The sequence below is a fragment of the Pseudochaenichthys georgianus genome, chromosome 14 (assembly GCF_902827115.2).
Source record: "Pseudochaenichthys georgianus chromosome 14, fPseGeo1.2, whole genome shotgun sequence".
NCBI lineage: Eukaryota > Metazoa > Chordata > Actinopteri > Perciformes > Channichthyidae > Pseudochaenichthys > Pseudochaenichthys georgianus.
The window spans coordinates 28,181,465-28,206,578 of NC_047516.1; the positions used below are offsets into that span (position 1 = coordinate 28,181,465).

The following is a 25,114-nucleotide window of genomic DNA, read 5'->3' on the forward strand; positions in this document are numbered from 1 at the left end:
TTCCAATAGAATCTGTGTTTGCAGCCCCCATAGGATCTGATGTATACCGTCATTTTCTACCTACAGGAGCTTGGACAGTTTTTTGCAAAATTGCGAACTGATAAAGACGGGGGAGGAAAAGTTCCTGCTGCAGTGAGAATTCAATCGGGGTAATGTGCTGCCCTGCTCAGCATTATTTCCTCAGCAGAAGAAGGATTACATCATGCCCTGCAGCCCGCTAACACCGTGTGGGCGTCGCTGCAAACTGCCTCTGTGTCGTCGAGCACAGAGCTGCAGTGAAGGAGTGCACACACACACACACACATACACACACTGAAGTAGAGACCTGCACATTTCCCATTGCCCATTAAGAGACAAAGTGTTCGTGAGAGAGTCTCAATGCGTCTGCACATGTTTATTATTCAACAGTCTTGTATTGGCTTTTTTTATTGTTTACTGTATGTGTGATTGTATATGTGTGTTCTGGGTTGTTGACAAGATATTCGTCTGCGTCTTCAGCGCTGCTCTCAAAAGCTGCAAGAGAGCTGAACCATAACAGATCCAATTCTCCCAAGACCAGATAAAAGACAGAGAGACAAAATAAAAGGCGAGAGTGCTGCCTCCTGCTCAGCAACTGGTCCTCCTGGCCCTGTGGAGCCATGACAGGATGACAGGACATCAGAGGCTTGACGGATGTGTGGTCATTGTGTGTGTATATATGTGTGTGTGTGTGTATATATATATATATATATATATATATATATATATATATATATATATATATATATATATATATATATATATATATATATATATATATATATGTGTGTGTGTGTGTGTGTGTGTGTGTGTGTGTGTGTGTGTGTGTGTGTGTGTGTGTGTGTGTGTGTGTGTGTGTGTGTGTGTGTGTGTGTGTGTGTGTGTGTGTGTGTGTGTGTGTGTGTGTGTTGACGGAGTACATGTAGGCTTTTACACCTCCCTGTCCCGCGGTCATCAATCCAGAGGCGACACTGGGGAAATTAAAAGCTTTATGAAGGTCTATCTTTCCAGCCCGGGCCTGTTACTCCACTCATCAACATCAAATATTTCACCAGCGGCGCAATGACACGAGACTCTGAGGACAGAACCAGCAGCAACACAGCAGCACTGGAAACCCATTGATTTCTATCATACACAGATGATAGAACGTAGAAAGAACTGTACAATTAAATATGGAGCTTTGATGAGTGTATAGACAGATTTGATTTAAACCTTTAGCCTGTAAAATGATTATTTGCAAGGTCTAAAATAACATTTTAGAAAATTAACCTTTCCAGTCTCTCAAAATCTAAGGTGTTCAGATGTATTTGTCTCAAATATTACCTTAACATGAAATATAAAAGAGATATTAGGAAATCTCCATAGTCCTGGCTGAAAACCACATTTTGTACTATTTTTAAATAAAAATGTATTTTACGATTAATGGAAAGTTGACATTTATATTTCTTGTTTATCAATCAATCAATGATTCAATTGATATAAGAGTTGGATCTCTAAAACAGAAGTATATAAGGTTGTTCTATATGATTAGCTCAGAACTGTCCAGCTCAGTTTAAGTTACTGTACTTGACAGAAATTACCCCTCTAAATAAAATACATCTGTAAACCAGACGCAAGAATAAATAGGGGCTCCGAAGTTATTCTTGCCAGAAAAATCCCAAAACCAAAGGTAAATCTGTCAGATGAAAACAGACAGCTGTTAACCAGAGATGCAGATGTGGAGCGACAGACTGTGTTCTTCACACAGCTCCCCCCAGGAGCCATCGCAACCAGGAGCCATCGCAACCAGGATCACACAACCAGGATCACACACAAAACCACACAACCAGGATCACACACACACACACACACACACACACACACACACACACACACACACACACACACACACACACACACACACACACACACACACACACACACACACACACACACACACACACACACACACACACACCACACACACACACACACACACACACACACACACACACACACACACACACACACACACACACACACACACACACACACACACACACACACAAGAATAGAGGAAGAAGGAATGGGAGAATCACAAAGTTAATTGTTAGTTAAATGTATTTTAACACTGATGATGACAAAAGTGGAGAACAGACTTATTGAGATAAAGAGCTAAACCCATAGGCCCTATGACTCAATTTGACTTTAAGATCAAATAGAAACTAACAGAGAATAACAAACAATGAAAGAAACGCCCCAGGTGATTTCAGGCATTAACAAGCAGACGTTCATCACTAGTGCACTCTGGGCTTTTTAATAATGCATAGCCGCTCGTCCCTGCTGCCATCTCCCCCAACCCCCAAATCAAAAAGACGTTGCTTAGAGAACATATAGCCAGAGAATTAAAGTCCTACATCTCCAAGGAATGTGTCCACACTTTGGAGAGTTGCTCACACAAGGCTGAGTGTAAGAGTCCAAAAAAAAACTTAATCCATGATAAATTGTACATTAACTTTAGGCTGCATTTTAAGTTGCGTAACTCCTGTTCTCATTAGTTTCTTTCTTAAAAGATCAGAACATATTGGAAATAGTCAAACATATTTGCATTTCAATGACAAACGTCATGCTCAATGAGAGTCAGGCCCCGAGTATACAGTACGATTCTGTTCATATATATTGTTTTTAGCCATGCTAATGCTATCTATTGGATTCCATGAATTTCTGTACACACTCCAGTATGCATTGTAATATTATCATGGCCCCTCAACTTTTCATCAAGCTCCATCATAGGGTCAAAATTGCAACTTGTACTTCCCTTATATTTATATAGTTTTAAATATGAGTACCAATACCAAGAAAGGGCCTCATAGTGAACATGTTAGCCTGCTGATGTTAGCATTTAATAAAGCTCAATGTGTTAAAAGACACATTGAAATGTATTTTATATATTTTCCCAGTCCTAACACACACACACACACACACACACACACACACACACACACACACACACACACACACACACACACACACACACACACACACACACACACACACACACACACACACACACACACACACACACACACACACACACACACACACACACACACACACACCACACACACACACACACACACACACACACACACACACACACACACACCACACACACACACACACACACACACACACACACACACACACACACACACACACACACACACACACACACACACACACACACACACACACAGTTTGGAGAGAAGTCCCGCTTCACAGTGACAGTTTCTGGGGCCTCATTTATAAAGGGATATACGCTCAAAAAAATGGCGTACGCCAGTTTCTACGCAATGTTTGCGATTTATAAAATACTAACTTGACGGGAAAATGTGCGGTACTCCCCGCAAACTCTAACCCATGCGTACGCCCTAAGCAGAAAAACGGGAGAGACGAGAAACTGCGACACCGTTGGCAGAAGGAAGAATGGAGAGAAATATGTGGAAATAATACTATAAATAAAATGTTACCTCATTTATCATATGAAGAATTCATTTGCAAACATTGACTAAAGCCAATCTTAAAATGATTTAACAAACGCCTGTTTGAGACTCCTCAGTGCACACAAAAACATAACTTGGAGAAATAAATAAATACAGATATGTTATTTAAAGGTGACATGTCATGCTTTTCCGGTTATTGCCCGTCCCCTTGTGTGTTATGAAGGTACACCCTGTAGCGAGTAAAACTCTAAAACAGAAAATACCTCCCCAAAACGCCTCGTTGGAGATACGTCACTGTCCATTTGATTCTTCCGGGAACATCATGATGTCATGTCGTCCCCGAAACGAAATGGACCAATCCGTGGAGCCGTTACGTTACATCCGCGGAGCCGTTACGTTAAGCCCCCGCTGATTGGTCCAAATTGACCAATCCACGGACTTCCTCACACACTCAGTGCATGCAGCTCTGCTGATTTCTCCTCCCTGGCTGCAGGCTGATAACAGACAGTTGGGATCGCCGAAATTCTCTCTGCAGACCCATTCTCACAGCGTTTATCAACCTTTTTCTTTCTCAATATCAAGCCACACTTATTGTTTTTACTTCGGCTGTGACTTTGTGTGTGCTCAGGGTGAGTTTGGCTGTGTATCGCTAAACAAGGAAATCACACCTCCACGGAGCTCAGCGCGATTCACAACGTGACCAATCGGAGCACACTGGGCTCACAGGGAGGGGGGGGGCAAGAGCTGCAACGAGCCATTTAGTGGAGAGAGTGAATACTGCTGAATACACATACTTTACAGAGATGCTGTATGCGAAACCAATGTGAGTTTGGAAAATTGCACAGTATAAATCTATTCTAGTAGACCACAACAATGGCATTATGATCAGTGGAAATGGCCATGACATGTGACCTTTAAAACCACCTCGAATATGTTGTGTTAATGTTATGAAATGTTTTCTCATAAATGATGCGGTAAGCAGGAGGACAGATTTACGTCTAAACTCACGCCGTTTTGCATTTCTATAGGTTGTAGATACGAGCATGGTTTTATATACTATCATGTTTAATCGTGTTTTATGCCGTTTGCCAAGACTTGATAAGTCGCTCGTAAAACACAGGAGGTATGGAAACTAAGAACACCATATGTGGTAAATTGTACAGCTAATATAACACAACACATTAGTTGTATTTCCTCTAACTGGTGGATATAGAGTTGCTGCGGGGAGGGGGGGGTTGAGATGCACAGGCTGCAGTGGAGACGCTGCGCACAGCTGATCGACAGCTGGAACACAAACCACCAAATACGAAAACATAATTCAGATCCAGTCGTCATGACTCCACTCCAGAGGGATTCCCCGATCATTTCTTACAGTCTCTCATCAAGGGGGTGTCTCCTGTCCCCGGTACAAACACACTGCCTGAGGAAGGCTATGTGTATTGTTTTTGTCATTAACCTTTTTCGGACCACTTATTTATTTATTTTGGTGACGATCCGACCTCCATGCTGCTACTCTGGTTCAAACGGCATCCACCAAACAATGTGATTTATCTCGACCTCCCCAAAATAACCAAAATCTGACACGATGTGAGATGTCTTTTTTAGCCGTTCTGTCGTCATTTCCTGCGATCTTCTTCATAAAGTCAGTCAGAACGAATGAATGGGCGTTTCTTTGACTATTTATAGGCAAATATGGGCGTTACGTGAAGCCCGCAAAAGCTGCACCGCATTTCGAGTCGATTGTGATTTATAAAAGGGAAACCGGCGTAGGAAGTGCTGTACGCACTCTCCTCGCCGGTACGCAATGTTTGGTGAATCGGAAAATTTCGGAAAATTTCTGTACCTATTTTTTGGATTTCTACTACGTAAGCAACCTTCCCACGTGAATCCTACGCACGGCGTTATAAATGAGGCCCCTGGCCTGTTGTTGGAGCCCTACACTGGGAGATAGCTATTAGCGGTGTAAACAGATGTTTGTCACTCGATGGTTGATAACAGCAGAGCGCTATGCAAGGGATGCTTAAAGATTGAAGTCAATTTGATATCTCAAATATTTTTGTATCCAATTACTCTTTAAGTGGGATCCTTGAAAAGTAAATGATCATGAAATAGAAAATTTTACCCTTTTACAAAAGGCTCTTTATCTGCCTTTGATATATTATTTTAGAGCAAATTGAATTGAAGACAAAAATGTTCTTTTATGGTTATTCTGGACAAGTGATTTGTGGGAGAAGTAGGTGAAGTTACTAGAATATTTTTCAATGAAGTAGACTACTTCTTGGTTGGAATCTAGTCAATAGCTATTACTGATGATATAAGCTATGCTGGATACAAGTTGAGAGCTTTTAGAGCTTAATGCTCTAAAAATAACTATTGCCAGCTACATGCATTTCACATGAATGCAGGATGTGGTAAGTAGGAACAGCAAAAATACAAGTCTATTTGCTGTATCATAGAGTGGTGTGAATGTGTAATGCTCGCCTTCCACAGGCTGGTGGCTATCAGGGTGATGGCACTGTGAGTGAAGGCTGAGAGCAATCAGATTACTTCTGCGAGTAACTGTGATCCAATTTTACAAAAGAGATAGGACATTTTAACTTTTACTTATAATAATTCAATATATAGTCTTTATTGAGCACAATCTCATTCTATTGTATAGATATAATCCACAAGTGTCTACCTGTGAAAAAGAGCTGCCTTTTCTAGTGATTCAGATCCAAAGTAACAGCTATATGTCATTGTGTGCAGGCACCTTGCGTTTCAACAAATAGGACTTCCTCCATCGAGATTCTACCGGCTTGATGCTACAGTGATGCTAAATGATGCTAACTACGACAATGTCAAGATGTATGACCGTGTGAGTTATCCAGTTAAACCGTGGTCTTTGTCCCCTCAGACTGATCAAGAGGATAATGGGTAGGCTCCCCGGATAGAGCTAACCACTGTGCTCCGGAAATAGGCAGAGCCCACTTTAAAAGGGCAATAAGCTAAAGGACTCCCACACATTAGATACTGGAGGGAGAAAGAAAGGTGAGAGGAGGCTCAGACTGAGAAGATAAAAGGAAGGGGGGGCTCGTAAATCTTGAGCGCTGATGGAAGATGACAGAAGAGTTGCCAATCTCACATCAAACATCTGACCCAGGCAGACAGATGATTTTATAAACGTGTTACACTCTGCTAGGATAAGGGATTGGCATTGATTAGATGTGGTTGGTACCATGCCAATAGCTATTCTGTCTATCGGTCCAATTCTTTATCGATTCCTCCATCAATTTTCTGAAAGAATATTTGAAAGTTATGGTTTATAGATGTTCTTAGTCAAAGATACAAATCTACTAAACTTGTCTTTAATAGGGAATACAAGTAGCCCTGTTGTCATATTTCTTTGCGAAATACAGTCACGCTTTGGAACTGTTTCTTCATTTGTGCCATGACTCCTTCTTGTAGAGTTTCAGATCATGAAGGCTGAGTTTGTGGGAATGTGCAACCCTCAGAAAAACACAATGATATATACAAAAGGAATTGATCACTTCTGAGGCATACGATTCCGATGGACCAGACGATTTGGAACTGGTTTGCTAATGAGGATGTCCGCCCATTATCCACTCTACACCTCAAGCACACACATCCAGAGCACTTGGCTGCCAGAGAAGAGTCTGGTGAAATGCAGGATTGTGCCTTTATCCCACAAACGACACACATCTACCACAGCTGCATATCTTTACGTGCCATATGCCTGTAGGCAGCGAGAGATAAGGGCCCCCTCCACTGCACAGCCTCGTGCATGAATTGCCATTACCCCCAAACCCAACGTTACCATGGCAACCAGCCACTATACATTGTAATAAACTTGCTTTAATCCCCAAGGCTGGGTCTGGTTGGATACAACCCACTGCCTCCATAGATTAGGTCAACCACTGTCATATACACACACACACAAGAGGTCACAATCAAGTGCACACACACAAGCATCTACCCAACCTCCAATAATCCACAGCGTTTTATTTCCTAAGCCCACTTCCCACCTTGTGCCTCCATCCATGTGTTTGTAAGCAGGTAATGTACTAGGAGGTCAATCCTCCACATAAATCACTGCGAACACACACCCACGTTTGAGTACGGTACATCAGATGTACTACTGTGTGGGCATCTACACCTCAGCGTGCAGCGGTACCCTCTGCATTCGTTCGTAGGCATGTACTAATGGAAAGTGTATCAAAGAGCTACAATGAGAAAAGCTATTAACATGCAAGTGCCGTCACAGCCCTCGAGGCAACCCTGGCAGGTATAGCAATGTCTATTTATTGCACTCCCCGGCCGAATTACAGGAGGATGGTGCACATTGGAAGCATGAACTAAATGCAGCATAGGTCTGTTACAGATAAGCTGCTCACTTAGATCAATGATTCACATTAAGATGATCAAAAATGTAAGGAGATAAAGAGCAACTCTTGATATAAAAAGGAGAGACAGCATTACAGGAGTGAGGACAAATATTGCTGGAACATTTTGTGACAAAGAAGACTTCATCTGGAAATTAATTGGGGCCAAAAAGAGACATGAATATAGAAACTAACTGGCAGTGTGTGGGTGTACACTCCAAAGAGACTACATACAACTTCCCTGCCGTTTCTAACTACTTGAGCAGACTAGGGCTGTATTTTAAATAGGCAGGTTTCAGAATGATTTGATTCAAACCCAAAATGGAAGAAATGTGTCCTTTGTAAATAATATGCTATTGTTAAAGAAAGATCTGTCAAGTGCCTGTTAAATGATGTATTTGTGATGACCTGGAAATGTTCAAATGAAACTGCTAACAGTCTACCACATCAGCATACCAAACTCACCAATCTGAACGCTATTGCACCATACCAGGCCATCTTTTTCAGAGGTTTTTTTTTTTTTTTTTTTTTATAAATGGGAATTCTTGCAGGTATTTGGACGGCAGAATGTGTAGAAGGTGGGAATCAAAATAGGGGACATTGCAGTTCAATATCATGCGTTGTAACTACTCTACTACACCCCTAGTTTAAACAGAACACATTAGTTGTCTCATAAAATCCTTTGAATACAAAATTGAAATAACTGCACACTTATAATCAACAGTATTGGCTAACTGTGTGACTAGGACAGAAGTAGAGAAAGAAAAAGCTTCAGCAAAAAGAGCTGGAAACAATCCAATGCTGTGGCAGCTCCTCTGTCCCTCGAGCATTGATGGCAGGAGTGCAGGTATAAAGAAATACCTGCTGTTAACAGGCCTCTCTGCAGGTTTCTCTGACTCTCTCAGTGTGTGCACCCATTAGCCCCGTGTTACTGCTGTATATCCGCCAAACAGTAGAAACTACAAGTTGTTGTATGCGTCACCGACCCTGCGGTTTTCCATGAATGCAAACCATTACACAGCTGGCCTTAGCAACGTTTATGTTCAGAGTTTATTTTAAGAGATTTGTTATTGAACGAAGTGATGCTGCATGATGCCTGATAAACGAGACTCAAAGCCATCTGGCATGAGTGTGTCAGCACACATACACACATACACACACACTAGACTGGCGAGAGACCTTGTGGATACCACTTCATTGATTTGGAGTTTAATCCATCTACAAAAGGTCACAGTTAAGTGCTGAATAACAAGTGGACAGTCATTTGAAAGAGTGGCCTTGCCATGGCAATCATAGTCTATGATTGCCAGCATCCTATGTAAAGTGTAGAGAAGGTGTGAGTGAGTATAGGAGAGAAAACAACAGGGAGATGATAAGCACACATCAATAAATAAACTTAATTGAGTACTCCTTACATTTACAACAGATGGACAAATGTAGGCCTCTCTCTGCTCTTACCAACGCCGTGAGTTTTAAACCAATCCATTATTCTGTAGGTTACAAGCTCACTCAGGCATCCCTTAATATTACACCTACAGTACCCACGATCATAGTTCATCTCTTCACGCTGTAGTCTGTTCAACATTGTTTCATCGCTCAGCACTATCCTCCTGGGACCCAGCCCATTGAAAATGTCCACTGTAGTGGACATTTTGTTAACATGCATCTCCTTTTACTCTTTTCAGCTACTCTATCAATCCCTGATGTACTGTCCAGAGGACATCCTGGTCTTTCCAGTGATATGCCATAGGTTAAAATTGCATGCTGGGAAGTTCCTCTTTCTTTTCATCCAAAATGGCTGGCATACGAAAAACTAAATTGTATAGAAGCAGGAGGAGAAGTCAAATATTGTTGAATAATTGTAATTTTTACCATGAAAATCATATATGTTCTTGTTTATTAACATGTGAGGAACTATACAATTAGTTCTGAAAGCAATTAAATAATTCAAGTTTTCAAATAACAGCCTTTTTATAAATGTCCATTCTCGTGGACGTCAGGACCATTTTCATGGACTTTATGACTCAATATTGTTGCAGGAGACGGAACTGAAGCAGACATTTTCTGTACCAGATAGTTCAGGGAGATTCAGATGTTGAGCTCTCAGATGATGAGAGAGATGAGGCTTTCACACCTGGGATAGAAGAGGGTCAAGAAGAAGGGGGGGAAGATGCAGGATGCTTCATGAGCGCACAGATAGATACAGAGACAGATAGGGACGAGCTGGAAAGACATGGCCCCCTGTGGGCCAAGAGTAGCACGTATGTCTTATTGTTGTTTTTATTTGAAGTGGAGCCATGAAAAATGAGAATTGCCTCAGGAATGCAAGCTTTGTTTCTATGAGCAGGTCAAATGGAGACCACATCCATAAAACTAGACAAGATGACTCTACAGCCCGTGCTGACTGGAGTCAATGAGGTACTTTCCCACTACATTGACTACAAAGTCTTTGAAGATCTGGCAAGATTCACCAAAAAACAAGCTAGTTTTGTATTGACCAAATAAACAGCAATGTTCAGATCAATTACTTATTCATGTTTTAAATAAAGGTGAATATATTATTGTATTAATATCACTCTATAACCATAATACGTTACATAGTCCATCTGTTAATTTTGGCTGTCTTTTCAAACTAATATGATCCCGACGTCCTCTACAGTGGACATACTGTAACATTTTAAAATAAAATAAAAAAGTCTAAATTGCAAGATGTTGTTTTTAACCCTAAATAGGTAGGAAATCACAAAAAAAAGGAAATTGGAAGACACTTTTTTTCCTCGGGTGCCATACCTCAAAATTCCTTGCTCTAACTAGTTTTATGTCTATCCAATAGTGGTTCCCGAGTCAAATGCATTTTTGTATTTGGTCTGGCAAATTCCCACCCAAGCCCCCCCAGAAGAGGGACATTCTTTCAAGTTAATTTTCCTAGTGGCCAAACGATGGTTAGAAAACGTTGTTAAGTAATGCCATTGCTTTACAATTCACTTAGGCACATCTCTAAATCAGATTGTAAACCAACTAACCAGTAAAAACAGGTCCTAAAATGTGTTAAATGCTCTAAAAGGAATCCAGTTATATCCCCTCCCCATGAATATGGCTGAGCCGAGATTATGGAGTGGATTGGAGGCGGGGTTTAAAGAAAAAGAGTGTGCAAATGCTCTAGGGGCCCATTGGATGAGGAAGATCGCCATAGGGAGGATTCAGGTATTTTTGTTCTCAAGCGTCAGGGCATTTTGGCTTCATGTGCCACATCGTAAGAATGAAAGGGTGCCCGCATACAACGCTGTATCCAGTTCTCTATACATCCATGTAGGGGTGGGCGATATGACGATATATATCGTCGTGACGATATTAGGTCTCCACGATATGCTTTTTCAGAGATATCGTTTTATCGTGATAGAAAAAAAAATAAAAATTGGAAAAAAAAAATAGCGGGAGGGGAAGAGGCTCTCCGTGCGCGGCGCAGGGGGCTATGACAGCGGACGGAGAGCCTCTTCCCCTCCCGCTCCCCCAGCCTCACCTACTGATTTTTATTTCACCATATATCAAGCCCGATCGATTTCACAATGTCAGCGCACCTCTGCTTTCGTTCAGTCCGAGTTGTTTGACACGCTCCCAAAGTCCCCGCCCCCTTTCTTTGCAGCGAGCAACCATAGGGCAGGCATTTCATAAAGGGGCTCCTTATGAAAAGACTAGCAAACGGTGGAAAGACATAACTGACGCTGTGGCGTTTTATGTTTTTCCCTTCAGTTATGCTAAAGTCTTTTATTACACTTCAAGTCTACTCTAAAGTTTACATTTTAATTATTTGGCACTGACTTTTCCTCATTGATGTTTTATGTTTTACTTAGTTATGTTTTACCCTCCTTTTCATGTTTATTGATGTTCACTGCTCACTTGTTCATTCAGGGTTTCATTTCTGAAATAAAACCAGCTTGAAATGCTATTTTGGTCTGTTACTCCTTTTTGTTTTAGTTTCTGTTACCTTGTAGGTGCTTGTACTGTTAAGTAACTTGAAAAATAACCATAATAACCGACATGAAAAAATATCGTGATATATATCGTCTATCGTGATACTGCCTGAAAATATCGTGATAACATATTTTTCAATATCGCCCACCCCTACATCCATGGTCATACCACTTTTCATGAAACTCTTTAAAGATGCATTAACCCTTCTAACTGCATGCACCTTTCTTTTTCTTATTTTGTTCCCCTCCTTTCTCACTGAGGGTCTCTTTAATGCCAAACAACGATCGTTTACCAGCAGAAAGATGACCTACTGACACCAGAAGGCCACCCTTTACCGAGACCATTAATCTTAAATGAAACCCACACAGAGACGTATGTACACATATACACACACTGCACAACACAATTGGGAAAGAGAGATGCCTACCTCCAGGTAAATGGATTCATGGATTGACAGCTTCTAAAAACAGGCTGTGAACATGCGACCAAACATTTATAGAGTGAGATTTATATCCCTGATTTAGGAGTGCAAGTCGATTTAAGAAACCTAAGGTGACCTATATGTGTTTGCTCACCTGACTCTGTCTGGTAGACTCGTCGTTGCTCGAGTACATCCATCAGCCCTCTCTACTCATAATGGTTTCATCTCCCTTTCCTGTCTCCCCCTCTCCTCCCCTGTTTTTCCCTCCTCTCCTCTCTTCCCCTCGACTACCCTGAATGCTTAATCGTGGCCCCTGCCTTCCGGGAGCACGTAAACACGCCAGCCGCACCATTGGCTGGGCACGGTGGTGTTACTCTGTTTCGATTGGCTGAGGGGAAGGGGGCATGGGTGGCAAAAGAAGAAGGGGTTGGTGGTTACCATAGCCCTACAGGATGACTTCTGTCCATGGTAACATACCACACACACACACACACACACACACACACACACACACACACACACACACACACACACACACACACACACACACACACACACACACCACACACACACACACACACACACACACACACACACACACACACACACACACACACACACACACACACACACACACACACACACACACACACACACACACACACACACACACACACACACACACACACACACACACACACACACACACACACACACACACACACACACACACACACACACACACACACACACACCCCTCAGGACATTGTAAAGGTCCCCACAGACTCACAGAACACAAACACACTCAGACACATGACACACCCTCTAACATGAAGCACAACAAAGGATTTCAGATCTTCACCCACGTGAAGATGGCAAGATGGACAATTCTGCTTATGCTGTTATATGAGGTATTCTAGTTTATATAATTCTTTCTTTGAGAAAAACTGAAAAAAATACGTAATAGCCGTGACAACGTACCACATATTCAACATGCATTCACACAAAATACCATGCCAAATGTAACCCTTTCAGAATGAAGAACTGTGTCCATCAAAGGGTTGAGAACATAATTCCTGTGTGACAGAATGAGCTATAGAGCTGTGGCTTCAGGTTAAAAAGCAAGTAAACAAATATAGCCAGCTGTTTAAGAAAAAACCAACGCATGGATGGTTAGCAATTTCCCTGACTGTGCCGTCTGTATTTGTGTGTATAGTATTTTCAAAAGATGGTTTCCTCTGGTTCTCCTCAGGTTTTTCTATGAGATATCAAACAAAAGAGAGACCAGTGTATTTGAGAGATTTAAGAAAGACTGAGTTCTTGTCCCATTAAACTATCAAACTAGTTGCATCTAGCTAGCATAGTACTGTAGGTAGCCAAGTTGATTTTCATCAGAAACATTATCTTTACGCTAGCAGGTTTTTATAAGCATACAATCACTCAGATTAATCAATAAATTATCAAATTAATATGAAAAGACAACCCAAGTTTCATAACAGGTCTCCGATTTTTTTAGCTACAGTTATAAGCTAACGTTAGCCCAAGCAGCTAAAATCTGTCGTATAAACAGTATCTTTCAACATGATCATTTATAAGGTGTCAGTGACATAATATAGTAGCAATATAGTCAGACATTACTAACCCAGGCCGATTAGTTATGAAGTTGGTTTTCCAGAACATGGTTGCATAACATGTCACCATTACAATATTGGTCAGAAGAATCGTTGCACCCTAATGATACATGAGGTCTTTGCAGTAGATTATCTGTGGTGTGTGAAAGAGCCATAACAACATGCTCAGCCGAGCCAAAAGCTTCATCTATTATTCACAAGGTTGTCATTGAGTGCCACCGAGAAGTATGACCGGAGCAGGGATGTGGGTGAGCAAGCAGCTAAGTTAATGTTCTGTCTTTGTGCCAGATCTCAATTAAACTTCATTTACCTGGACTCACTCATTTGGAACTATGAGAAATGACCATCCACTTTAAATGGGGATGCAGCTTTACTATTATGTAATTGTGTGTAACTGTATAAAGACCTGTGCATCAAAGACATTACATTATTTCATTTAAGTTGGGAACCCATCTGTAGTAAAGTTGGACGGGAGATTGATGTAATAAATAGCTGCACAAACAGCAGAGTAGAAAATGGTTTGTTCAAATGTAGTTGTGACAAGTTATTTTACAAACTTTCATTCTATCTATTTAAATGTAAGCAGTCCTTACTGGCTTGGTGCTTTTTGGGAGTTTGAAACACTGAAGAAATTACAACGGCAGACACCAGGATTTTACCTTACAATAGTGTAATAGTGTGTGTGCTTTTAAAAACAAAACACTTCCAATTAGTCAATATCGTCGTGAATTGCCATTATAGGGAGAATCATGAATACCCTCAATAGTTTCTCTAAAAAGCTGTCTTAATGTATAAATGTTTAATATGTTGCAATTATAGTAGGTATAGTAACGTGTAATTTTGATCACCCCACGACTATGTGCAACTTCACAGTTTCATCCTAATGATAATTAGATGCTTCTTTCTATTTAAGTATCAGGTGGGGTTTTTTCATAAAGAGCCATAGCATTAAGTAATAGCTAAGGTTCAGTGGTAAAAACTATCTTTTATGGGGTGGCATCTATTGATTAATGTGGAATTTTAGTGCTGGTTAAATCAGTTAAATTGTTTACTCTGTCTTTCTCTCTCCGTGTGATAAACTCAAAGCACGTGGTTGTCCCTCAGCAGCATCACACAATTGTTTCCCCGTCTGTTTTTGGAGAAGTGGAGTCCATTACATAAGCATGAACCCCTTGACCAGCCCAATGGGGAAAAGATGCTTGGACACCAAAACAAAGAAGCTAGCATTGAAGAGGCAGTAGAGATGACCGTATTACATAACAAAACTGCTCCGAGTCTTTTTCCCGCTCAGTGTGTGGGAGAACGAATTTCACTGTCTGTTTCTATAGCGACAGCACAGAGAAGGGAAGGAACAGTGTCATGTATTGATCAGTATAATGGAGGAGCTTTTAGAGCGGGAAGACAATGATTCAAGACCTGACATACCACACAGATTAAATAACACAACACACATTTTAATTCCTACAAGACTTAGTGGCTGTGTTATAGTTATAGTGACTTTGCCACAACGTAGCAGCAGTAGTGCGGACAGAAATGGTTGATAAATAGGTATAGGTGTGATACCTCATTTATAATCTTCCAACTTCGGATTCCAGGGTTTGATTCCGGATAACTGTTTGTTCCGTTTTGTCCCTTCATCCATCAAGCGCTAATGTTCTCGTGTTTGTTACTGCGCTAATGATTTCCACTTCCTTACTATTCAATAATATATCCTTGTAGTCAATGTCTCTAGGGAATATATCCGTCATTTTAAAAGTGTCTTTCCAGTCTTTGTTACGTTGAGGTATTACGTTGAGTTTGTATTTGTCTTTACATATTTTGTGCCAATTATTTCAATGTATTGGTCTTATTGGCTTTTTGGTTAAGGGGCTTCACCCACGATAAAACATCCTTCACCATATGTGACAGTAAAAAACAAGAGACCTTCACTCTGGACTAAAATGAAACAAATCCACAAATTAGAAAATCAGCCTCATACTACAGTACATGTTGCTGTCGCATAGGGTGTGAGGTGTTTCAATATAGTCAATATTGATCCAATAACTAAATGTCTTGAACCACATCCTTTATAATAATTGCTCAATCCCCTGAGGTAAGATAAAACGGCATCATTGTGACCGGGTAACAACAATATGTGGCCTCTTCACATTGAAACAGCTGTTTGAGAGTACCTTTTAGATTGTGGCGTGTTCTCTGCGGTCAGGCAACAAATTATAAATCTTGATCAAGAGCCATTTCTACTGGAACTAAGGGTGCAGCCATTGGCTATGCAAAGACCGAAGAAGACGGAGATGGAGAGAGGCGATTGGTTTGGTCGAAAAATAATTTGTAGGGTGATAAATGAGACATCCCTCGTTGTATTAACCTCCACTACTAACACTGCTGGGAAGCCATCCAGAATCACTCTGCTGTGCCTCTGTTTGCTGAGGCAGGCCATGTGACAGCCAAATAACTAACATTAAACACTTAAAGGCAGAACTGGGACTGGATTGGAGTCAGCCAGGAGCAGCGAGCCAGCAATGAAGTTGGCTCCATCCATCACAGTAGGAGAGGGGGACCAGAACAGTTGATAGGCAGGGAAACCCACCAGTGTGGCGTGAAATATAGAGGCATAGCAGGAGAATTGTAAGCATCTGTTTCTTTCATTGATCCAGTTTGCGCGGAATATAAGTGTTCTAACACTATTTCAACGGATGAGTAATACAGTAATGATGCATCTCTCATAATGAAACAATCAATATGACTTTTCATATTGTATAAATAGCTGATCAAATTCCTTTGTGCGTGTTAATGTTAATTTAAAAAGATTTACTTTAATATAATTTCATGAAAATATGTTTTGATTGACAGGTACGTTACACAAAGCATTAAGTCATTATTATAGCAGCTTTCCTCCTACATTTACTCCAAACAGGATCGCCTCTGAGGCCCAAATATGGATTTCCTGAGAACTATGTCATCACAACATGTATGTTTTCCTATATTTTATCACTAGAGCGCACCACTGCGTTGGCACCAGGACAGACAGCAGATTATTTCACAACCAAGACATGTTATTCCATAATACTATCAGCAAAACTGGCAGAAGAAAGTAGGGATTTCAAAGCACATATTAAGCCTTTACAAACTGGCCAACTCACACAGTGGCGTTTTAGCATGGCTTGCTGGGCTGGCCACCAGTTCTCCCCCACACACTGACAGGATGTACAGAAGTGAGGATGTACTTTTTTCTTTAATGCTCTCAGAGCGGCACACATTCAAGCCTGCCTCTTTAGGATTAGGGAAAATCGTTTTGGCATACGTGCATGTGCGTGTCTCTGCGTGTGCACGTGCCACCTCGGCTGTGCCATGCCAAAATTCCCATATTGACATAATCTAGCTTAACTTTAATGTAGCTTTAGCATCACATGGCTCTGAAGCAAGCCACATTCTTTATATTTCTCTGAAGGTAAAAGCATTGACTGCCAGAGTCAGAAGTAAGAAATAATGGACATTTAGGGTAAGTAGGGTAAACGTGTGCAAAATCAATGTGATTTTAGGGTTAGGGTTAGTTTCTTAAATGTTTATTTAATCTGTTGTTTTCAAGTGAAGCTGACAGTAAGCTTATATTACAGGTATATAAAAACATTGAAACCCAATGAATATTAAGTAACGTTGTTTATACATCTATGTTGGCCATAGCGATCCAAATGCACTGTAGTGATGTGAAGACAGCAAGTATTGAAGCCAATAAGGCCAAAAGAGTGTATTCCCACAGGGAGTCGAGTATGTTCAACACTGACCACTTTGTCATTTATGACTGCCTTCTTTTCTCTGATCTGTTGCCCCTTTAGTTCTCAACCACCCAGACAGCCCATTCACTGACTCTGAACAAGTTGTGTAACAAAGAGTCAAGGGTACAATTTGACAAAAGCATCCAGAAAAAACGGCCAGTTCTGGTCCAATGTGTAGACATAATAACCATACAATTTGGTGCAAACCAGGCAAGACTAGTTAACATGTTTTTTGATAAAAGGAAACAAATATTTTTAGCAGCTGTACTTATGCAATGGACTTTTCTCAGTCAGCACAAACCAATGTGATACATTGCTTACCGATGAACTACAGAGACTGAAAATGGAGACAGTGCGACCATCAAAATGTTTCTGAAAGACATCATGATGAGTGATGATAAACTAGATCACGAGGAAAAACGAAAAAGGTAGTACAGCATAAAATGGAGCGGAAATAGGAGTGTTTTGCAGAAGTATTTTCTAACTGACGCACACACATAAACGCAGAAACACTAATAGCCGCCTGGGAGTCTACCACTTATGCTGCTGACTGAACAAATGGGGCAGAGGATGACTGATGGGAGGTCTGAGCCAGGGATCTGTGTACTTACACCGATGTGAGTGCATACAGCTCTGCACCTTAACTGTCTGTGCAACTCTCATTTGTTTTTATTTCTTTTTTATTCTGCAGTTATAATGCACATCTGTGTTTAGAATGTTGTATGGACATGTTGCCTTGATCAGCTGTGGATGAACAGTAGAGCTGAACAGAAAGACTTCAGCCTCCTGGGGGAAAAGGCAGCTGTGGCTCGCTCTGAGCATCCACTCCCCACTTTACTCAGCGAGTGGAGGATGTGTGGTCACCGCTTAACATTTAGCCATTAACACAAGAGAAAGGATGCAATTACAGCCAACAACATGTTTGTTAATCCACTACATTACTAGACTATGGGAAGGGTGGGACTGGGTCTGTTGTGTGCTGATGTGTTATAGCCTTTAAACTGGGGAATGGGCCGTTCAGGGTCAGTGGTTTACTCCTGCTACAGTAGCCCCTCAAAAAGTTCACAGAAGTGGTTTATTGCTACTCCCCTGAGTGGAAGGAGGGGGAGTCACTTGAAGTACCATTTTTTTTATCCAAAACACACAGAGGCACACATGGTAAAGGATAAAGGATAAAGGTCGGTGTGAAAGCAAAAGGATGATGAAATGACAGGTGCATAAAAGGAGTGTGCCCTTTTCCCTCAGAAGAGCTGGTAGAAAGCCAGCATTCAGCCTGTTGTAATGTAAATGGACTATTTCCTTTTGTACACATCTTCTCACTGAATTCAAATGTGTTAAAGTACATCATGCCAGGACGAGAATAGCAATTATTAAAGAAAACAGTCCCTGGTGATAGTTATTCATTACCATTCAGTGACACTGACCTGACCCATTTTTGAAAAGTAGAATAGAGAATAATCAAAAAGCAAATATTATAACATATTGCTTCACTGTCAGACCAAGAAATGTAACCTTGATGCTTCAAAGGCACATCACTGATGCAGCTCTCCACCTAGCTTAGCTTAGCATTTAGACTGGAAGGACCTAAAGATGGCACATATTCAGTCCAATGTGAAATTATCGCCTGTGGAAAATACGTTTCCATCTTCCTGGTTCACTTCCAGGATAAGTAGCTAGCTGAGTATACACAGTTATGTTTTTCCCGCAAAGAAAAGTTCTAAACATTTCCATCACCAATATAATTTACACCTAAAGTATATCTCCCCGACAGACTCAAACTATTTGTGTAAACGCTTACTAAAACATAACAGCCAATTATCATCATACTAAATATAAATAGCTCTGTTCTCACACCTCAACCACACATGTTAACCCTGCAAGTCCTCATTTTCACACTTCATTTAGCAAAATGATAAGTGTAATGCATCAATAAAAACATATTATAATGTATTAATATACACTCATATACATATAGTGAACAGGCCAGTAACTGTACAGTGAGCTGATGACATTATCACTCCTAAGCTTATATGAAGAACTACAGTAACTGGCTGCTGCCAATACAATAGGCTGCACTTCTGACAACATGCCTGTACTGGTGGCTCTTTCCGTTTCTGTATTACTAACATCCCAAACACCATCACCCCCTTTCCCTTCCCAATTCACTCCCTCTGTACAGATTAAGGCATGGTAACAAAGGTGACACAGCAGAGTAGAAATACACACACACACACACACACACACACACACACACACACACACACACACACACCATCAACAACAGGGAATCACAGCTGCGCTTAATGGGATGTGTGTAATCACTGCAAAATTGTATACACACTGCCCTGAATCAAAGCATCACAAACCACTGCCCAAATCTGGGTCTATGTAAATATCCTCATTAAAATATTTTTTTTACAGGACAAATTGCATTTGTTTGTATGCAGTAAAAAACAGATCTAAGTCAAGCTGATTTAGGAGGGAAGGCAGCAGGATTTTTTTTTTTCAGCCTTGTTTCGTAAACACATGATCTGAAAACAGCAGCAAACTGAGCCAGCTTACCGTATGGCATGTCAGACTGTGTCAACAAGAAGACCGATGTACAGCACAGATTAGAAATTGAACATCAGACAGCTCGTGACCTCGATAGGATGGAACATAAAGTTCTGCTTCCAGGTTGTAAGCATGAGTCACACACTACAATTTCTCCAGGCGTTCCCCTGCCTCTATGCCCAGGCGCCAGCAAAGAGCCCCACAACAGCTGACATGAGCGGAACAGAGGCAGAGGAAGGAATTTGGGGGGGGGGGGGGTGACCGTATTGTTATGGACAGCCACAGTGATGCACGTTAATAGGGATCCTGAGAAAATGTAATGTGCTCTTTGCTGCGGGTGTAAGGCAAACAATGCAGCCTGTGAGATGGAGAAAGGAAGGGTGTGCTACAGGGCTAAAGGGCGAGTGGAAAAGATTAACGGGAAGTGATTTAGTGTGAAGTAAATAGATGGATGATACGTACTGCTGTACAGGGTGTCGATCCAGGACAGCCGGGGTAGGCCACGAGCACTGAGGGGCTCCATCCTCCTCTTCTCTCCCTTTCTCAGTCACTTTCTTATTTGCTACGTCCTTTTTCTGTCGCTGCGTTTCTCGTTGCCTCTTCTCTTTTATCCTTATCCTTGATGAACAGCCTTCATGTCGCAGGAAGAAGCTTAAAGAATCCTTAGGATGAAAAAATGTCGAAAGACACCTCCGGGGTCCGACAGACAGACGAGCGAGAGAGCCAAAAAACGAGTGTGTGTGTATGACACAGATGGAGAGAAAACAACAGGCTGGAGACGAGCACCGCGGACCGTTGCTAGGGGAAGAGAGAAGCACTCCCTCTCTCTCTTTGGCTTGCTCGCTCAATCCCACCCACCCCTCCTCTCTCTCTTTCTCTTTTGATTCTGCGCGACTGGTTCGTCGCTCTCTCTCTCTACTGACATGTCTCTCTCTGTGTGTCCTTCAAGTAGAGACATTCAAAGGAGATGCATGAAGGCTGGTTGCCATTGGAGGCTCCTGTAAAATGTGAATGAACACTGTCTTCTCTTGAAGGGATGCCATTTAATGAATCCAAAGGAAGATTCACCGTCTTGTTTTACCTTACCTTTTAGGTGAACAGCTTATTGCTTTCTTCTTAGTATCAGAGTAATCCGATTCTAAATCTTAAATTTCCCATCTTTGTCACACACCACCTTCTTTCTCTGTATGAAACAAGTCTCAGTTAGATTAAAAAAAAGATTGTCAAGTCTTTTCAAAACCGACCAGATGGAAGACTAAATATGTTGTAAACCCAAAGGACATAAAATAGGCAAAAACAATGATGACAGGCCTCAAAACCATTCAAATAAGAAAAGTAGAACAAGCAGTGACCAGGAGAAGCATTTTCTAGATCTCTTTATCCTAGTGCTATCTGTAAAACATCATGACATTTTTTCGCACCCCATATCATTATTAATTTCTCCTGAGAGGCTGTGTGTTAAAGGGACTAGTTCAGATGTCATGTTTTGATATAAACCTGTCTTCTTCTGTCCCCCCCCTTGCCACTTGCTCTGTCCCCCTCTTCTACACCCACTCACATGAAAGAGACCCACAAACATGAGCGGTTGTGTGTGGGTTTAACAACGTGGAAAGGTTATCGGACAGACATTACTGAAATAACAGCTCCGAAAATAAATAATATATGGGTTAAATACTGGACAAAAATGGAGCAATGTTTTCCTTCTCTAAATACGTTTTCATTATGCCTGCTATAATGACCTGAACACATTTGCATACAGACATACCAGTACATCATAGAAAAATAAATCAAATCATCATTTTGTCATTACACAATTAAGAATTTTATAGACGTCTTTATTGATTTTCAAATGATCTCTCCGTCAGGTTTTAATGGGGACATTAGCTCTCCTGTTGCGTCCCGCTGACAGCTCCACCACACAGCCCCTTTAGTTTCATCGGGCCCCACGCTCTGTGTTTATGAACTCGTGTGCTACAGAGGAGAGAAATTAGAGGCGAGCATCGTGCCAGCGGCAACAAAGCCTGATATGAAACACTCCCCTCAAACCCCTGTCAGGTTCACTCCTCCCCCCTTCACCCCCCTCTAACCAGCATGGGGGAGGAAAGACGAGAGGCAGAAAAACTTCAATTAGGAAACAAAGGCTGACAGGAGACACCCCCCCCACCCATCCTCCTCCTCGTCCACCCTCAGCAGGCAGAGCACCGGGCCCCGAAGCCCTGCTCTGCTCTTTGTCTGGCTCTTATATGCCAGCTGGAGGAAACACACACATATATAGCATACATGTATTCGTCTAGCCAGAGGTCATGAATGTGTGTATGTGTGTCAAGGCATTTCATGTAAGCCTGCATCATTAGGGTTATTGATGAATATAAACGTGTCCTAATGAGGGAAGAAAATCTCACTGGCATGACAAAAGTATGCAAAAGTCAAGGTTGGAAAAGCACGGGCATACACCAAAAAAACACATATACATGTAACACACACACACAGACAGGGGTACATGTAAAGGGAAAGCCAAGCAAGCGGAGAATAACTTGGGGGTTGGTTAGTGGCACTTCATCAAATATAGATTAATCTACTGTACAGCCTTACACATCCTTTGTCCTAAATCTGACACACACACCACACACACACCCACACACACACACACACACACACCACACACACACACACACACACACACACACACCACACACACACACACACACACACACACACACACACACACACACAAAGTGTGCATTTCTGTGTGTGCATGTACCTGTGTTGTCCCAAATGCCCCATCATTCAAGGGGCAGAGCCTAACAAAGAAAACACACACGTGCCATGCTCTCTTGCTCTCTCTCACACAAACACACACTATATGCAAACACACTGCGCTGCATGTTAGTCTTCCTGGAGCGTTGCAAACTTACACAACAATAGGCAGTCACGCTGTGCAGTATAAAGAGCCATTACTAACTGTCTCTGAACACTTTGACACACACACAGCTTTCACAGCAGCTTCAGGTAAGGGCAGGTCAAGTATCTATCTAGCTGCAGATGTTGGGGGGGGGGGGGCACTCTGGGTCTTTGTAACGCAACAAAAAGCTTAGCACAAGCAACGGCTCATTCTCCTTAAAAAAAACATTCAGCAAAGTGTGTGTGTGTGTGTGTGTGTGTGTGTGTGTGTGTGTGTGTGTTGTGTGTGGTGTGTGTGTGTGTGTGTGTGTGTGTGGTGTGTGGTGTGTGTGTGTGTGGTGGTGTTGTGTGTGTGTGTGGTGTGTGTTGTGGGTGTGTGTGTGTGTGTGTGTGTGTGTGTGGTGTGTGTGTGTGTGTGTGTGTGTGTGGTGTGTGTGTGTTGTGTGGTGGGTGTGTGTGTGTGTGTGTGTGTGTGTGTGTGTAGTAAAGGCCAAGCAGGTGGATTGAATGGATAAGATCTCGACGTCAGGCTATTTTAATCCAAAATGTTTCCATATCAAAATTGGTTTTCACAGGAAAGGAGGTACATTGTGTTTAAAACCAACTCACGTGGACATTTGCAAACAATCATATGTGAGTGTGTGCAACTAATGTGGGCTGAAACACAAACCGGAATCCAAAAAAACAATCAATCATTTCTCAGTGCAGCGAGAAATAAGGACTACTACAAACACACACACAAAAGCCTCAAATCCATACCCCCCCTTTGATCATGCATGTAATCCCACTGTGCGTAACTCAATGTACTGCATGATGCTCAAAGGCATATTTAGGCTTCACAAAGTCAAATCAGAGTCAGAGGTTTTCAGCACCACATACTTCCTTGGGGAACCTGATTATTCACTCCGCTGTTCCTATTGAAACACCGTTCAGTAAGCCATCTTAATAATCTCTATTTCATGCATTTGAGCCACAGCTTCTAGTTCAGGGAGTCCAAATAAAAAGTGGATAAAACCTCATTCACTAAGTGCTGTACAAAAAGAGACACACGTTATGTAAAAGAGTGTAAATCGGGTATTGATTACAGGAAAACAATGTATTTTATATTCGTACCATGACACAAGGGGCACTTGGAGAGCACACAACACACCTCCACTAGGACCAAATGCCCTTCCTCACATGTTAAAGGTCAAAACATTACTGTGTGATACGAATAAAAAGAAAGAAAATGTGAAATGAAATGCTAAAGATGTTTTGTCTGGATGATACTGGTTGTTATTGTGAGTTTGTGTGTATAATTAGGCAGTGTTGTAGCCCACACCAGCCAATCAAACTGCTCCCAGTCCTCTCTGTCTACCCAGATACCCCTGCCACAACCCACTCCACTAACCCCTCCCACGCCTACCCCTTTTACTCTTCTCATTTCGATCCTAACCCCAGGCATGAAAGGGGGAGGTTTGTTGTTAAGGGCAGCATCCACAGAGAGGTGGCAGTGTGTGTGTCTGATGCCACTCTGCGCCTCATCTGCGCTGTTAGAGGACAATAAAGCAAACTAGAAATGTTAAACGCTTCTTCTTTTTTTTTTACAACCTGTTCCTGCACCAACTCCCCCGCCCACACACTTCAAATGTTTTCTACTGCTACTGGTTTGTTAGTGTTTGCACATGAGAGTGAGAGAGAGTGAGGCTGAACATACAGGAAATGTTTCCATGTGAGTGGCTTCAGAAAAAAGCATAATGAAGCACTGGAGCGAAACAGTATTCACAGAAACACAAATAATTTAGGCCCAATAGAATGTGTCTTGGTATAGAAGAGAATGTAATTAAGCGATCACTAGAAACACAAGTGAATATTCAGTCATATAAATGCAATTAAAAATAGGGACACAGGATTAGGACTGGGAAAATATATAAAATACATTTCAATGTGTCTTTTAACACATTGAGCTTTATTAAATGCTAACATCAGCAGGCTAACATGT

The 25,114-nt window shown here is 41.6% G+C and overlaps 1 protein-coding gene across 3 annotated transcripts in view; it reads right to left on the reverse strand.

The window, feature by feature from the left end:
- Positions 1-25,114, reverse strand: part of abr (ABR activator of RhoGEF and GTPase) — a 147,369-nt gene that overhangs the window by 103,649 nt on the left and 18,606 nt on the right. Inside the window, exon 1 of one of the 3 annotated variants that reach the window (XM_034099700.2) lies at positions 20,695-21,025. The exons of 1 other annotated variant lie outside the window; for it this stretch is intronic. In XM_034099700.2, coding sequence (XP_033955591.1) covers positions 20,695-20,755 — 61 coding nt within the window. In that variant the 5' untranslated portion in view covers positions 20,756-21,025. Of the gene's footprint in view, positions 1-12,429; positions 12,494-20,694; positions 21,026-25,114 lie in introns of those variants that run through there. One more of the 3 variants, XM_034099702.2, reaches the window with a different exon arrangement.